This window comes from Pleurodeles waltl, chromosome 3_2 (genome assembly GCF_031143425.1).
Source record: "Pleurodeles waltl isolate 20211129_DDA chromosome 3_2, aPleWal1.hap1.20221129, whole genome shotgun sequence".
NCBI classification, from domain to species: Eukaryota; Metazoa; Chordata; class Amphibia; order Caudata; family Salamandridae; genus Pleurodeles; species Pleurodeles waltl.
In genome coordinates, this window is record NC_090441.1 from 149,480,180 (window position 1) to 149,496,451 (window position 16,272).

Consider the following 16,272-nt stretch of genomic DNA (forward strand, 5'->3'; position numbering starts at 1 on the left):
AAATACTTCTATTTTTTCATAAAAATAGCATTGCAGCTGCTGCACACATTCTGAGTTGTGAGCCCGTGTTCACTATCCCAGTTGTTCCCAACCTGTGGTTCAGGGACCCCTTGGGGTCCGTGCAGCCTCCTCAGGGGGTCCGCGACTGCTTAGAAAATTGAATAGATTAGGTCCCCAGCCCTCAGTAAGGACTTAATCGGGGTCCCCGAATTCCAATAATGATTCAGTGGGGGTCCCCGAATTCCAATAATGATTCAGTGGGGCTCCCGGGGTCCCAGTAATACTAAAGTGGGGGTCCACAGAAGTCAAAAGGTTGGGAACCACTGCACTATCCCATATCTCCCACGAGGGAGCCTTGTATTGCACAGACCATGCTATCATGAAAGTCAGTTGCAGAAATGGTATTTGGCCCAGTTACTCAGAATCCATAGTAGGTTGGGCCCCTGGACAGCAGGAGACTAAAGCCTCAAACTCCCTGACTGGGCTCAGTAGCCCTTGTGTGACCCTGGGCCCTCTGAAAGAGGTTCTGACAGTTTATTTTTTGCTTAGTTTTTAAGCGTACAATAACATTGATAGGGTTTCATTACTAGCCAAGAGGTATAGCATGTCAACTTCTGAACAGTTCAATTAGGGTGAATTTATGACAAATACTTTATGCTTTTAGACTGACTGTCCTAAACAATTTCCAGTATTTCCAACAAATCTCCAGTCCTTGGCTAACCAATTAAAACTTAAATAGATAAAAATGTGGAGGTGTCCTGAGGTTTTGCTTGGGATGTTTTTCTACGTGAGGGTTTCTTAGTGATTATTCCCATTCTCTTTTCACCTCCCTATAAATTGGCCTTTTGGCAAAATCTCTAAATAAAGGTGAACTGTGTGCTGTAAGAGTGATAAAGGAAAATGCATCTTCCAAAGATTCCAAGTTGGCCAGACATTTTACATTTTTGTACCTGTTTTAGGAATATTTTGTTTATTCATTATAGAAAGAGAACAGTAGCATAGTCCCCTGTAACTAGAACTCAACTAAAAAATGTATTGTGATTACTTCCATGCTGGATGGCTCGCAACAAAAGATTCACACCATTCAGGGCGTTCAACATATTTTTCTCTGACTCACCTCCCAAGCAGAAAGCTGCAGACAGCTTTGTCTAAACAAAATTCTAGTAATCGAAACAGCAAGCTGTCATAAAAAAGACATCAATACTGAAGATTCTAAGAAAGTAAGCCTTGATACCAGGTTTGAAACAATTTTATCAATTTAGAGCATGCAAACTTGCAGATTTCTGCACATTCACAAGCTTTTTGCAGATAGATTTTTATGGTTCTAAGAATCTGAGACAGTCAAAGGTTTCCAAGAATTCTCTGGAAATTACAAAACAGTCTCAAATATATGCAAAGCATAGGTGAAGCAAACAGGATTGGATGTGAATTATAATGTGAATCTGGACAACAATTCCTTATTTTGAAGACTGCAAATGGTAATTCACATTTATCAAAATTGTTAACTGTAGGAAATCGGATTAGTGGTTGAGGGGAATGAAACCCTACTCAAGCAGCAACCACAATTCCTGTTAGAGTGAAGTCACATGCTGTGCTGATCCCTCTGATAGCTTGGTGCAAAAGCAGTCAGGCTTAACTTAGAGGCAATGTGTAAAGTCTTTATGCAGCACTTCAAACAGTAATAAAGTGAAAACATAACACAAAAACATCCATGCCAATTTAGAACAATACAGTAAAATGTAATAAGTTATTTGAGACCAAAATGACAAACATCCAATTAGTAGAACCAGAGCTTTCCAGTTTTTAAGATTTAAGTTAAAACAGTGGTGATACGCACAAAGCTCCAACTGTGGTCATCTGGTTGTGCAGGACCAGGACAAGGTCACAAGTTCAGGCTGACCGCAAAGGAGTGCGGGTCAGATACAGGCACCAAGTTCGGCCCGATGAGCAAAGTAAATCCCAGTTGCGGAGAGTTGCAAGCTCCTGAGTTAAGGATGTGTTGTGCAGTGGTGAGTCGGAACTGCCAAGCAAGGTACTGTGTCGAGGACGCATAGAGCATGGCATTTCCTAGGAGCTGCTGGTGATGTAAGGCCTCTATGGTCCAACTTCTTTTTTAAATAGGCCCTGACTCCATCTTAGGTAATGGGAGTTGCCATTTTTCGCTTTTAAGTAACAGAAGTCGCCATTTTCCTCAATTATGCAGAATCATTGTCATGTCTGCTATTGATGCAGATCATTCCATTCCAAGAAACGTGAAAGTGTCAAATCATTCAGAGAATGACAGATATCACACCTGATGTGACAGCAAGTGTAGGACAAGTGTCTGGTTATCACAATGTCAGAGTCAAATAAGAGCAAACACAAACATATTAAGTGTAGTCTGAATTGAAGTCCATTTTTGTTATTTGTTCATAAGGATACTTCTAGGACACACACCTTGATGTGCATATTCTATGTCAGACACGCATAAACATATGTGAGAAATTCCAATCTCCGATAAGATTTAATGTATAAGGACTGCCCCATGACCATTTGTCAGTAGGGGTCCTTCACCCAGATTATCGGGTCAAGATACTGCCAGATATTGGTCTTGGTCGCTGCCAGTGCCCCAAGAAGAAGCTACATCACACCTATGCAGATAACGAGCTGAGTCCAGGAGAAAGAATTCTGCTGCAGCATGTGTTTTACTTTTGCAGGAAGCACTGCCTTTATGCCTCTTTGGCAACCAGCTTTGGTTGTCAACAAGGGATGCAGTTCATTGCTTCTCCATAAGAAAGTCAAGATTGTAAATTCTACTTTTCATGTTCTCCTAGTGTAATGCATAGAAGTAGGTTTTAGGGTGTTAGATTTTAAATGACATAACTATGTTATAAATGTTAATTTTATTCTCATTGTTTGTAATGTGCCTATTTACTGTTTTTATGATATTCTGTGTGGTTGCTTTAAATGTGCTGAGAAATAGGTTCTCCCTGTTGCAATAAATGCTTTTAGTTAAAAGTGTCTATTGTTAGTACCATTTGTATATGGGATATTGTAAAGAGCATAAAAGATCTGTTTCCAATACTATGGTGCCCAAGATCCTGGTTTAGAGATTGTTAATAACCTAAAAGCAATGATTTCCCTTCAACAACGTACTGGGTGAGGTTCTGAGGGTGTGTAATTACCTACCTTTCACGTTCAGCACTGGTGCCTTGAACCAGAGTTCACCCTTTTCACCTGTGGATTGGAAACAAACTTTGTAGACTTACGCCAAAGTTGTAGTTTAAACAGCACTAGGCGCAATGCAAGGTCCTGCACTGAGGATGCATCACACACTGGTGGTTCCAAGGAGTGCCTAGATTGCGATGCAAGGTCCTGTCCCAAGTCATAATCCAGCAGTGGTCCAAGGAGCTGCAAAGGTGTGCATAGGGATTGCCTCACACAGCAGAAGTTCTGATGCAAATCTACAAGGTGATGCATTGTGCTACATTGGTTTTGTTTGAACCATAGCCTGGCTGGCAGATCACCTTGATGCCCACTTACAAGGGTCCAGGACTGGGGTGGCTCGACTTCGGGGAAAAGACCCACAGCAGACAGAGTCCAGGTGCTGAGTTCAAGGTAGTTAAAGTCTTTTCTGTCTCTGAGGATTTGATCGGGAGGCCAACCAACTTTCCCTTGGAGTCCAGCTGTTGGTCCTGGGTTCAGGATGCAGGTCCAGTCCTTTTTACTCAGACAGCAGGGCAGCAGAGTAGTAGGGCAGCAGAGGAGCAGTCCTTCTTACAGCAGAGAAGCACATCAGTCAATCTGAGTCTTTCACAGGTCCAGAGATATGGTGAAGAGCTGGGTCTGAGGGTCCCATGTTTACACCTGGTTCCAGCTTTCAAGTAGGAAATACTTCAAGAGGTATTTGGAATTTCCTCCCTCCCTGCCCTGCCCCCAGCTTGTCAGAGGGAACAAAAAAATAGTGTGAAACCCTCTGTGAGTGTGCAAGGCACAGTCTTTGTGAAGTGCAAGTGGGGTAGGTGACAGCTCCGCCATCTTATCAAGTCAAAAGTGGCCAATCCTGCAAACAACTATTTGCCCTTTGTCTCACTGTCTGGGAGTAATAGACAAAGACCAACTTCCAGCTATACCTAGTCAAGTGACACAGGATACAGGCTACAGGCACCAAATGGTAAGGTCAAGAAAATTCCAACTTTTTAAAAGTGGTATTTTAAGAAGTGTGACGTAAAATTTGACTTTACCATTACAGGGGGTTTGAAATTACAATTCTTGAGAGATCAATCTCAATACTTCTACCTGCTACCAATTGAAAGTTATCACTTATTAAATGTAATAAGGCAATCCAATGTTTTCCAATGGGAGAGGTAGGCGCCACAGTAGTGAAAAACGATTTTAGGGGGTTTTCACTAACAGGACAGCTAAAACTTACAAGTACATGTCCAACTTTTTAAATACACTGTACGCTGCCATATGGGCTATGTAGGACCTACCCTATGGGTGACCTGTATGTATTAGAAAGAGTGGTTTAGGCCTGGTAAAATAATTATTGTGTCAGATCAAAATGGCAGTTTAAAACTGCACACATAGACTGCAGTGGCACGTCTGAGACATGTTTAAAAGGCTACTTAAGTGAGTGTCACAATACGTGTTGCAGACCCACTGGTAACATTTAATTTACAGGCCCTGTGTACACATAGTACCACTTAACTAGATTCTCACAAGTAACTTAAATGTGCCAATTGGTTGTAATCCAATTTTACCATGTTTAGTGGGGAGAGGACAAGCACTTTGGCACTGGTTCGCAGTGGTAAAGTGTGCAGGGTCCTACAGCCAACAAAAACAAGTTCAGAAAACTGGAGGGTTAAAGCAAAAAGGGTGGGGATGACCATGCAGAGAATGTCTGGCCCAACTCTTGCTATCATGGCAGAATTCTTGCATCTTTAAAAGAATATCACTTTTCATTTCCCAACAGGTGATGAAAGTCAACAGCAAATTCAATAGGAGCTAATGGGCAACAATGCCTACTGAAGTGTGATGTGGGATGTATATGACAACATTGAGCCATTCAGAGCCAGCATTGGCAAAACCTATAGGTCTCACCTATGAGCCCTACTGGCATTGTCAATGTGTTTATTCTTTACTGTACAGTATTATAATTGCTGTTCAGCATGGATTAAAAAAAAAATAAAGGAGAAGGACACAGGTGAGAGAAAACAACACAAGTGCATGCATGATAGCAACATGGGGGGATCTAATCACATTATTGAGATAGCTGGAAAACACATGCATTCTCGTGGAGTGATTAAACAAAATGTAGCTCCCTAAAAATGAACACAGGAAGCATAGAAGCCAGCCAATCAAAGAAATAATAATGAGGCTATGCCCCAGGACAGGGACAAACACAACATGAACACTTTGAAACAAGGAAAGCCATTGAATGGCAAGCAAGCAAATAAGAGTGACAATAAAATAAGCCAATGGTAAGCAATAGGTGGGCTGTAAGCTCCTGTGTTTCTTTGTAAGCCCATAATATTTATTTCGCAACCACATACTTGTGCTGTCTGCTAGGTTCAACTTTAATATGTAAATGTATCAGTCAAAAAATAATGCCAAGGCTGTACATCAGCCTCTTATTCAACGCCCATCAACACATTGACAGTGACTAGACTGCTAAACAGCAACAAACTTTGGCCTCCATGTGGAAAAAGACTACAGGTTCTGTGGAATCAGAAGTACCTTTAAATCTATAAAACACATTGATGTTTCCATAGACTCCTGGATCAATGCAGTGTGGACACAATTCTACAAAAATGTATTGCGAAAACAACACCTTTGGCATGGTTTTAATATACTGACTGGAGTAGGGCTCACCTTATTTCTCTGGCTCCCAGTTTTCTGCTCTTCAAGCTTGGGGGCCTGTTTGAATAAAAATAAATTGATTACAAATATTCCCTTAAACATTGCTGTTTACCATGCCACAAAATCTGAATTTAGTAGGAATACATGGAATATAAAATGCATGGTGTTAAAGAAGTTGATGTTTTGAGTACAAGGGATTTACAAGTCAACAATGGTGCACTGCAGAAGATTCACCTATTACTAACATATGGGCCAAAACTGTTCTTATGTTCTCTATCTTGACAACCATACCCTAGTGTAAAAGAGTTCTGTCTGTGGCCATTATGGACTGAAGACAGTACTGCTGCTATAAAAAGGCAGCTGTGTGCAGCAGCTCCCTGTGCCATTAATCTCCAAATGAATGACTTATCACCTTTCACCAGTCCCTAGGCCACCGAATAAGAGAGGGATTTATCTCTTACAAGAGTAATTAGAAAGGGAGATAGACTTTCAAGGAAAATGAAAACAAAACATGGTGCCAAATGTTGTATTTAAAAACCCTTTTCAAACAAGCACAGGCAAAGGCTATAAGTCTTGCGTGTACTTTGAGTAGTGAATAAAGCAAGTGTCTGAAGCAGTGAGAAAAACAAAGATCAATTGCCTCTGTATACAATGTATTTATGAGATAAAGAATTGGATGTGAGATGATTCAGTATAAACGTAAATTGCTCCTTCAGGAATGATAATGAAAGCACGTCACAGGAGGCACAATGATACACCAAGCAGCCAATACTAGGTGGTGAAAAGGAATTACTCCTATGGGTGAGGCCAAAGCCCAATATATGTATTGTTTAAAGAATTGATAACAATAGGTCTTGTAGAGAGCTCTTCTATCAAGCCGGAGCTAAAATTGTATTTGTTAAAAATCCACAGACTTAGCAGACAAGGATAAAGGAATTCCTAAAATATTCTAAAATGTTTAGGTCTGTCACAGTAACGAAAAGTGAGAAGCATCAATAGGAGGTCAGTAAGAGTTTGCCTTCTGTGATTTGTATGGGTACACCTAGAGCTCCCTGTGTGCCCTCTCACAAAAAGCAGTCATATCAGCAGAGAGGAGTCAAGACATTTTATGAGCCTCATCTGTTCTCCACGTCTTGTCCTGCACACCTTTGGTACCTAAACAAGTATCTCCTAGGTGCTCAAGGGGATTGGAAATGAGAAAAGATTACTAAATCTTTTTGCTGTTACCTCAAAGTAGAAAGTGAGAGTCAGTAGATTATGCAACCCTCCAGACGGGTGCATGTAGGATGCTCCTTATATGCTAGTGTGGCCCTAGAGCTGGCAGGATACTCCGAGAGGAGCCCACAGTGAGGCTCCCATCCAGCGTTACCCCACTGTTCTGCCAAATATTTAACAGGATAATTGCTGATTACATCACCATGGTATTCCTTGTTAAGTTTTAGTTCGTTTTTTGTCTTGTTAGTTTTTTGCCTTGAGCTGCACCCTTTGGGCAGTTCTTTTTACAATTCAAAATTACTAATTCTGTATCACCGGCATAAGACAACTGTAGCTTTGCCCGTGATGGCAGTACCCCTGATACAGAATGAGGGTCTACTTGGAAGATTTTTACTGGATCCCCGGCATCAGACAGCCCACCCTGGCATGTGATGGCAGTACTCTTCATATAGAATGAGGGGGCAAATGGAAGATTATCACTGCATCCCCAGCATAAGACAGCTATACCCGGGAAGGTTATCACTGAATCCTTGGTATAAGGAGCATCGATAAAATGGCACCGGATGCTTCTTGAAGGTCTCCGTGCTGGGCCCACCCACCATCCTGCCACAATCTGCACCAACCCACCTGACGTGCAGGTACAGTGATAACTCATGACACAGATACTGTGATAATCTTCTAGGTGCCCCTTCATTCTATATCAAGATTATAGGGCCGGGTCGTGCGTGATGACTGATGCCCCACTGCCACGATCCCCCCCAAAGGCCCCGGAATAACAGTACTGCCTCTTTGCGGCTAATTCCACATAACAAGAGCACAGTGGTGTCAGAGAGGCCCAAGCCTGCATACAGCTCCGCAACCTGTCAATTGCCTCCTGCGTGTGCTTTAACATGATGAGGAAAACCAGGAGTAAGAATCTAACCTCCAACCCAGGCATCTCAGGTCCACCCCCAGCCTCCACTGACCACTTTTAAGGGGCCCTACACCATTTAGAAGCTATCCTGGACAAACACTCAACACAGTTTGAGAAAGTCCTCCATGCCATTCTGGACACTAAAACAGTAAGTGAGGTGAAAATCAATGCTGTCTCTCTGGATGTGAACAGATATTTGCAGACTGGCGGACCGAGTGGATGAAACAGAATCTGCACTGAATTACATGGGCTCCACTGTGAATGAACTACAGGCCAAGAAAATCACCATGCACAAAGCAATGGCCTCCCTACATCACCATGCAGAAGATGCCAAGGGGCACTCATGGTGCAAAAATATCCACTTCCTGGGCTTTCCAGAGCGAGTTGAGCATCACAGTATTGAGCTCTTTTTAGAGTGATGGCTGATTACCACAGTACTGGAGAACAAGGGCCCCAAGCTGTTGTCTGTGAAATAGGCGCATTGTGCTCTGAGCCGCCCACCACTAACTGGAGCCCAGCCTCACTCACTCATTGCCCTATTTCTTAATTATCGGGACCAAGACCTGATATTGCAGCGTATTCACACAAAGAGCCCCTAGTGATTTGAGAACACAGACAGCTCAGCATATCTGGATTTCACAAGAGAGGTGAAGTGTCTCCGAGGCTCCTATCTGAAGGTGAAGTAGCACCTGTGGTAGGTGCAACTTCACTATGCTTTACTGCTCCCCACAAAGCTCAAAGTAATAAACAGCAAAAAACCCCACATCTTCTCATCACCTGAGGATGTATGGACCTGGCTCCACCCAAAAGGTATTGCATGCACGGCAAAGTCTAATCGCATGGATTGGGACTGGGTGACCCGCAACCCAAACACAGGAGATGCAGAGTGACGCAGCAGAGGAACAAGGTTGTGTGGTGGAGGCAGCCACCCAGCACAGCTCGAACCCTTTCACTGTGCTTGGCCTCTGGCTCAGACACAGGTGCTTCTGTGTCCTTTGTCACGAGTGGCACACCTGACCCCACCTTCACACCACTTTCAGACGACAACATAAGATGATCCCAATCTTACGGATGGACTCCTCATCCCGCATAGAGATGATGCACTTTGGCCATCCCAGCAGTGTGGAAGCTCCAGCTGGTGCTAGCGGAGTGTCAGCTGAGACCTTCAGAACAGGCCCGGAGAAGGACACCAGCATTAGCTGCCACCGCACGCCCCACACGTTCTCCAGTAAGGACTTGTTTGTATCTCTTTCATTTTTGTTTTTGTTCTTACGTTACAGTTGGGGATGTTTGGACAGGAACATCTGTGACCACTGTCCTGGTGGAGATGCAGCTGTTATGTCTACCCACTGTACAGGTATGTCTTTTGAGTTTACTAGAGTCTGACTAAGGGTCTGATACTTACATAGATGCTAAAGAGAGGACACCTTGACTGGCATTGGATGGCCTTTCACACGGCAGGGCGATACCAGCACAGGACAGGAAGAGGTGTCACATTCTTCGCTGGAAGGCTAACTACTTCCAAGACGAGATCCACAACTGACACTCACATTCCACAACACCATACCCTCAAACGAACCATGTGTGGCATGGCCATTCCCAGGTGAGTGCTATCGCACTTATGCATACCTTAAATGTTGGCACACACATATTGCCACGCTGCAGGAACCCCATCTTACATCAGCAGAGCTACAGAAGGTCTGCACCAAATGGAGAGGGCAAGTGTATGGCACATCTGTGTCAGATTATGCTAGGGGAGTGCTCATATGGATCACCCGTAAGGTCCTGTTTGTTCTGGCTGTACACAGAGTAGACACAGATGGATGTTATGTGTTCCTAAAGGACCAGCTTGATGGTGTTCCCCTCACACTGGTGGCAGTGTATGCCCCCAATTCTAATCAGTCGGGCATCCTTGACAAGCTCACTCCGTCGCTCTTTCGTGACCCCCTACACCTGGGACTTTAGGGAGGCAATTTTAATTGCATACTGGATGTTGACCTTGACCGCCCCTCTTCCCCAGTGTGCGCAGTCACCTGTGCCTGTACCACACAGCACTTTCGCAGATGAGCCACACAACGATGTGTACATGACGCCTGGTGGCTCAGGACCTGGCCCACTGGAAATATTCATTTTACTCCCCGGTTCACAATGTACACACCTGGATTGACCTTTTTTCTTGCAACAGAACAACTGTGGTCTCCTAATACCACATGCAGAATACTTGGTGTGCACACATTTGGACCACTATCCACTATTGCTCAACCTTAGATGGGGCAGACAGCGTCCCACCATACCCACATGCGGTTGCAAATGGAGGCGCTCTCCAACCCCACATTTCTCGAGACGATTACACAGTGTATCACGCAATATTTTGAACTTAACAATGACACAGTCTTGTACTGGACTCTAGAGTGGGATGCCCATAAACCTGTAACACATGGCCATTGCTTGGTGACTACATAGGGAAATACAGCGTCACTTGGTGGACAAACTAACTGTCATTGAGCAATAGCTGCGACTCCTGGAGGTGAGGGTGGCCACTCACACCGTGACGGCTGAGCAACTCCAGTAGCTGCACAAGCAGCAGGCTGACACTAAAACTCTCCTGGGTAAACATGACCACAAGTGCCACAAAACTCTGCTGCACTGTGAGGGAGATCAATCGGTGAAGCTACTGGCATAGCTTGTAAAGAAGGACCAGTGCAGTGTTCCGATCGGAGCACTCCGCTTGGACGATAGCACAATAATCATATCTCAGACGGCCATTAATGCTACCTTTCATGATTATTATCAGAGATTGTACAGGGCAATGGGTCACCCAGCTCTGGAGCTCGCCCACAGCTTTTTCTGCAACCTACTGCTGGTCAGGTAGACTCATTTACAACTGGCTGCACTAGATAATCCCCTGCAATTGGAAGAAATCTGAACCACTATTGTGCAAATTGCTCGCAACGAGGTCCCCAGGCACTGATGTGCTCCCAATATTATTCAACCTTTTCTACTCAAACCACACAACACCTGCTGAACATGTTTACCGAGGCCAAGATGATGGTACAACTCCTGATCTTGCTTTGAGAAGCCCTGATTGTCATACTCCCTAAACCGGGCAGACACTCACTTGATGTTCACTCTGACCATCCTGTCTCATTGCTGAAACTCGTCTATAAGATCCTGGGCAGAGTACTAGTGAGCCGCCTCCTCCCAATAATTAACAATCTTGTCCATGTCGACCAATCAGGACTCATACCTGGGTGAAGCACTTTCACCAACATTCACAGCCTACTAAGCCTCATACATGAAACTCCCACCAACACCTTCAGGCAGGTGGCAATGTTGCTGGATATTGAAAAGGCGTTCAACACCATGACCTGGGACTTTTTCTCCTTCTTACACTTGAATCCATTAGGTTTGGCCCATCTGCGCAGGTCAAGAGTGTCTAGCTGATACCTGACAGATTGGTCATTTAATGGGGCACCAGGAAGGGTTGCCCACTCTCCCTACTCATCTTTGCTCTTGCCATGGAACCGCTGGATCATCAGTGGGCGCAGGGCTGAGGTATCCCAGAATTAGGTGCCCATTATATCATATTGCTTTATGCAAATGATGCCCTGGTCTACTTGCGCCAAGCAGAGCCCACTTTCCCGGCCTCACGCGTCTGATGGATGACTTCAGGGACATATCAGGGCTCTGACTGAACTGGCCCAAGTCATGTTTGAACCCCCTGGCACATTGCCTTGCTCCGATCCGCATTGATCCCCAGTGGTGTTACGACACCTTAAAATATCTGGGGGTCCAGATCGATCAGTCGGAGAAAGACATTAATTAGGGCAAACTAGCCAAAGAGGTCGGCTCTATCCATTGGTCCTTGCCTTTCTGGCATTCGCTACCCCTGTCCCAGCGGGCCGCGTGGCAATATAGAAAATTTTGGTGCTCCCTTGCCTGCTTTACTTTTTCAGCACAGACCCAATAGTGCTTCCCAGGAGCTTCTTATGTGAACTGCATGGCTTACTGCTCAAATTGATATGGAGCCAGTGGACCGCTGATTTGCACTTACTACCTACTGACCGAGGGTGGTCTTGTTGCACCCAATTTCAAGTCTATTACATAGAGGCACAACTACAATGGCTGCTAGACTCGTTGGGCATACCCACATGCCCGGAATTGGCACCCATTCACGTGATCCTAGGTGCCCAGAGCATCTACTCGTGGCTGTCAGACTCACATCCCTGCCCCGGTCTGAAGGCATACCAGATGGCTATGGCTAATGCCTGCTGACGCAGATTTCTACATGCCAAGGGACCCCACAACCCATATTTGCCATCCATAATGACTTTGCAGCATGACGTGTCATTATGATGTGGCTCCCTGGAGAGAAGCAGGAGTCGACCAACTGGGGAACTCTATAACGAGGGCTCCATCATGTCCTTTTAGGACATCCTGGACACTTAAGGAATAGGAGCTGGGAAGTTTTTGAGTTTCATACAATACATCATGTGCTATGCACCATGTGGGGTAATGGCAATGTGGAGCCTCCTATGGCTGCCACTCTGCACACTCTCCTGAGCTCCACCAGAATATGCCACAGGGGTGCACCAAATGGGAAGCTGTATTATTAAAGCCCCTATTGAAAAAAGCTTGGTCCCATGCGCTGCAACTGGTGAAGAACGTGTCCCATAACCACAGATTTTACTTCCTACAGTTCAGTTACGTGCACCACGCCTACCTCTCCCATCAGCATATCAAATGGCTGTACCCGGCCTTGACTCCAGAATAACCCCTCTGTAAACTGCCAGATACTGGATTCTACCATATGGTGTGGGAGTTCCCGACACTACAACTCATATAGCAACAGTAAATGAGCTGGCAGACCAAAAGCTGTACCCCACACCCGAATCCTGCTTACTGGGCCTACACACCCATGCGAAAGGTGATAGACACCTTCACAAGTTCATTGACCAGGCCTTTGTCCTGTTTAAAACACAGATAGCTATGTTGTGGAAGGCACCTGACCATCCTGATCCTCAACACTGGCTGCCCACACTACTGACATGGACGCGGGCAGAATGGCTGACCTCCATCTACTCTGTATGTAGCATTTGCCCATCAGTTCTGTGTGTAAAATTCCAAGCCATACTTTACTCAGCGAATTGTAGCACTGATCACTTAAAATACACACTTCACTCTCATCATTGAATGTGTCCCATCAGTTAAAGTGCCTCAGAATGTCTATAGATGAAAGTAACTCACAATACCAGTATTTTAAAGTGCCACAAAATGCCTGCCACCCGATCAAGTCTCATTGCATCCTTCCCCATAAATTACTCTATAGAAATGCCTGACCATAAAGAAAATTGCCATAGAAAGGACACCAGTTAAAGTGCCAATGAAGGGTTTTGCATCACTCTCTGACTCATCCCAAACCTCATTTGACTACTATGATCTCCAAAATAATCCTTTCTAGACTCTTCCCGCCTCTAGCCCTCCTTGGACCAGCCAAACCTCATTTTACTACTATGACCTCTTTATAAATTGTTCCCTCATGTTTACCTCCTTTGACTCATCCCAAACCTCATCTTGTTACCATGATCTCCCAAATAACACTTCTAGATTCTTCTCTCTTCTATCCTTCCATTATCCTATTCAATCCAACTAACAACCACCACTCAAAATAACTCATATTTCCCTATACTAATCCACCACTAAGTCTTTTGGGATTCCAGAGTAGCATGCAACTCACCTAAAAGCACTTTGATGCCTTGTATGAGGTAGTAAGTGGTATACAATTACAATTACAATCAAAGTGCTAAGGCATCCCTGTCCACCAGGTAAAGAGTACCACGCTGCTTACCCACCAAAGTACAACAGAATGCCTGTTCTTCATCAGATAAAGTGCCACAGAAAGCATACTCGCTGACTACTCTAAAAAACTATTTTTACATCCAATTATTTCCAAAAGGAGAAGAATTTTAAAAAAGTACATCCTTGCACCAGCAAAGGTCCGACTGGAGGAAGACCTTAAATCCGTGAGCCGCATTTCATTGAGCTCTCAGCAGAAGTGGTCACCATTAAATCTTTTGCTGGTGCATAGACCTATGGGAAGCTCTGTGATGAGAACTGGTCACGCTGGGAAACATAGGTGCCACTAGGTAAAGCGCAGGTGTTGCCACTTGTCTGGTGCTAGGTGGCACTCCTGGACATGGTGGCCACTGGATTGGCCATACCCAGTTTACTGGTCAACAGTTTCATCTTGGAATTTCAAACTCGTCCTTCTTGGGGCCACTGTTCTCCAGCTGAAACCTGTTAGTCTGAAGGTCTTCGGAAACTGAGATAGCGGTGAGACTGACACCTAATAAACGGCATCTGCCTGAGGTTGCACAAGTGAAACAGTTTTAAAGCTTCAATTTGTAGAATTACACATCCACACTGCAGAGATTTATCAGCAGCTCCCCCAGTAAGAGACTTCCATAGGGATAAGTATGAATGACGTATCTGCCCTGGCATACTGTTATATATGTTTCCTACCACACAAAAGTGTGGATAGTTTGCAGGGGGTAAACCTACTACCTGTGGCTCAAGATATCTGCAAAACCTAAACTTCTTTTCGTGGCATTTGATCACCTGGAAAACACTTGGTTCTATGAAATATTGTCTTCTCTCACACATCCCTGAAACAAGCATGTACGATGCTCCTTCTCACTCGGCAAGTGTAGTTTCAGGACCAGTGCCTCCAGAAGAAGAGGTGGAGCAGCACTCCTTGAACACTACCAAAGGGTGGTGCAGAATTTCAACAAAAGGCCCCAAAATACCTTTGTATGCGTGTGTTGTGGGTGCTCACAAAAGTGTGTGCTGCAGAAGTGTTGAAAACCACAACACCTTTCCTAAGACTACACATGCAAAGAAGTAAAGTAAATGTAAGTAAATGTTTGTAAATATTGTTCTGGGGCAGCGTGCTGGCTGGGCCTAACAGTGTGGGCATTGCTGTGCTGCACAGTGACTCACTCACACACAGTGTCTCCATATGGGGCGGACTGCCTCTCACAGTCCTGCCCCTTTTATTTATAACCGTGGCACGTGCGGACCCGGAAGCGAGTATGAGCACCAAGGTCATGACGTACTGCCACACAACTAGACCATACTTATTTACTACATCCCCTGGATCATAACTCACAATATGTCTTTTTCTTTCAGCATGCAAAGTCCCTCAACTTCTAACTGGGCAGTGGATTCGGCCTCAGGTAAAGGGCCTGGATCTGGGTGGCACGACATCTGGCTGTTCTCCCCCCGCCGGAGGCTCTGACATAGCTGGATCTTGTAGCCCAAGACCCGGGCCACTTCTCTCACTCACAGGGGGTGCAAGGCGGCTCGCTTCAGCATCCCACGTGAACTTGTCCATTTCAGGCCCTTCCTCCAGATCTTAAGTGAGGTTCACCTTATGGAACCACAAAATGTTCCTGGTCACTTTGTCATGCCCTCTGAGAGCTATTATCATGGTCCCCTGTATCTGGCTGACAGTCCTTACACCGGGTTCAAATGGGGTGTGAAATTTCCAGCCCAGCTTGCAATATTTCAGGATCACTTTGTCACCAACCTGGGGGTACCGAGCTTTGGCTCCCCTTCTCTGACTGGCCTGCTCATTCCCTCTTCTTTGTCTGGACTGGTCATGCTCAGGATAAAACAGGCCATCTGCCAATCAGGGCAGGTAGGTAACACACCCAGCCTCACACCATTCAGCATCAGCATCCATGGTGCTTGCCCTATGGTGCAGTGTGGGGTGCTTTGATACTCTCTAAGAAAGTGATGAAGGTTCACCTCAGGGTCCAGGGCCTCAAGGACAGCTATCTGGAATGTCTTATTCAGGTTGCGCATGAATTGCTCCACTTCTCCATTAGCCTGTGGCCATTGGGGCGTGATGCACCGGTGATGTATTCCAAAGTCTGCCACAACACTTGAAACTCGGCGCCTTGAAAGGGGGTGTCCGTTGCCCATCCTGATCTCTCCTGGGAGCCCAAACATGACAAAGACTTTCTCAAGCATGGGTGCCACATTTGCAAATGCGGTTGAGCTGATGACCTCCACTACCATATATTTGGAGTATCCGTCCACCAACACCACGGTAACACGCCTATCCAGGAAACTGCCAAAGTCAAGGCTAACTTTGGACCACAGCTTGTCACACGCTTCCTCTGTCACTATGGGGGCCGGTGCTTCTGGAATGTTAGTTAGCTGACACCTGGGACATTGTCTCACTACGGCCTCCACTTCCAGTTTGAGATCCAGGAACCACACCTTTCCTCTCATGCGCG

At 45.2% G+C, this 16,272-nt stretch overlaps 1 protein-coding gene across 4 annotated transcripts in view; it reads right to left on the reverse strand.

The window, feature by feature from the left end:
• RAP1GAP2 (RAP1 GTPase activating protein 2) overlaps positions 1-16,272 on the reverse strand; it is a 793,228-nt gene that overhangs the window by 337,377 nt on the left and 439,579 nt on the right. For all 4 annotated transcript variants that reach the window (XM_069227007.1, XM_069227008.1, XM_069227009.1 and 1 more), the window contains one exon: positions 5,854-5,898. In XM_069227007.1, coding sequence (XP_069083108.1) covers positions 5,854-5,898 — 45 coding nt within the window. The remainder of the gene's footprint in view (positions 1-5,853; positions 5,899-16,272) is intronic.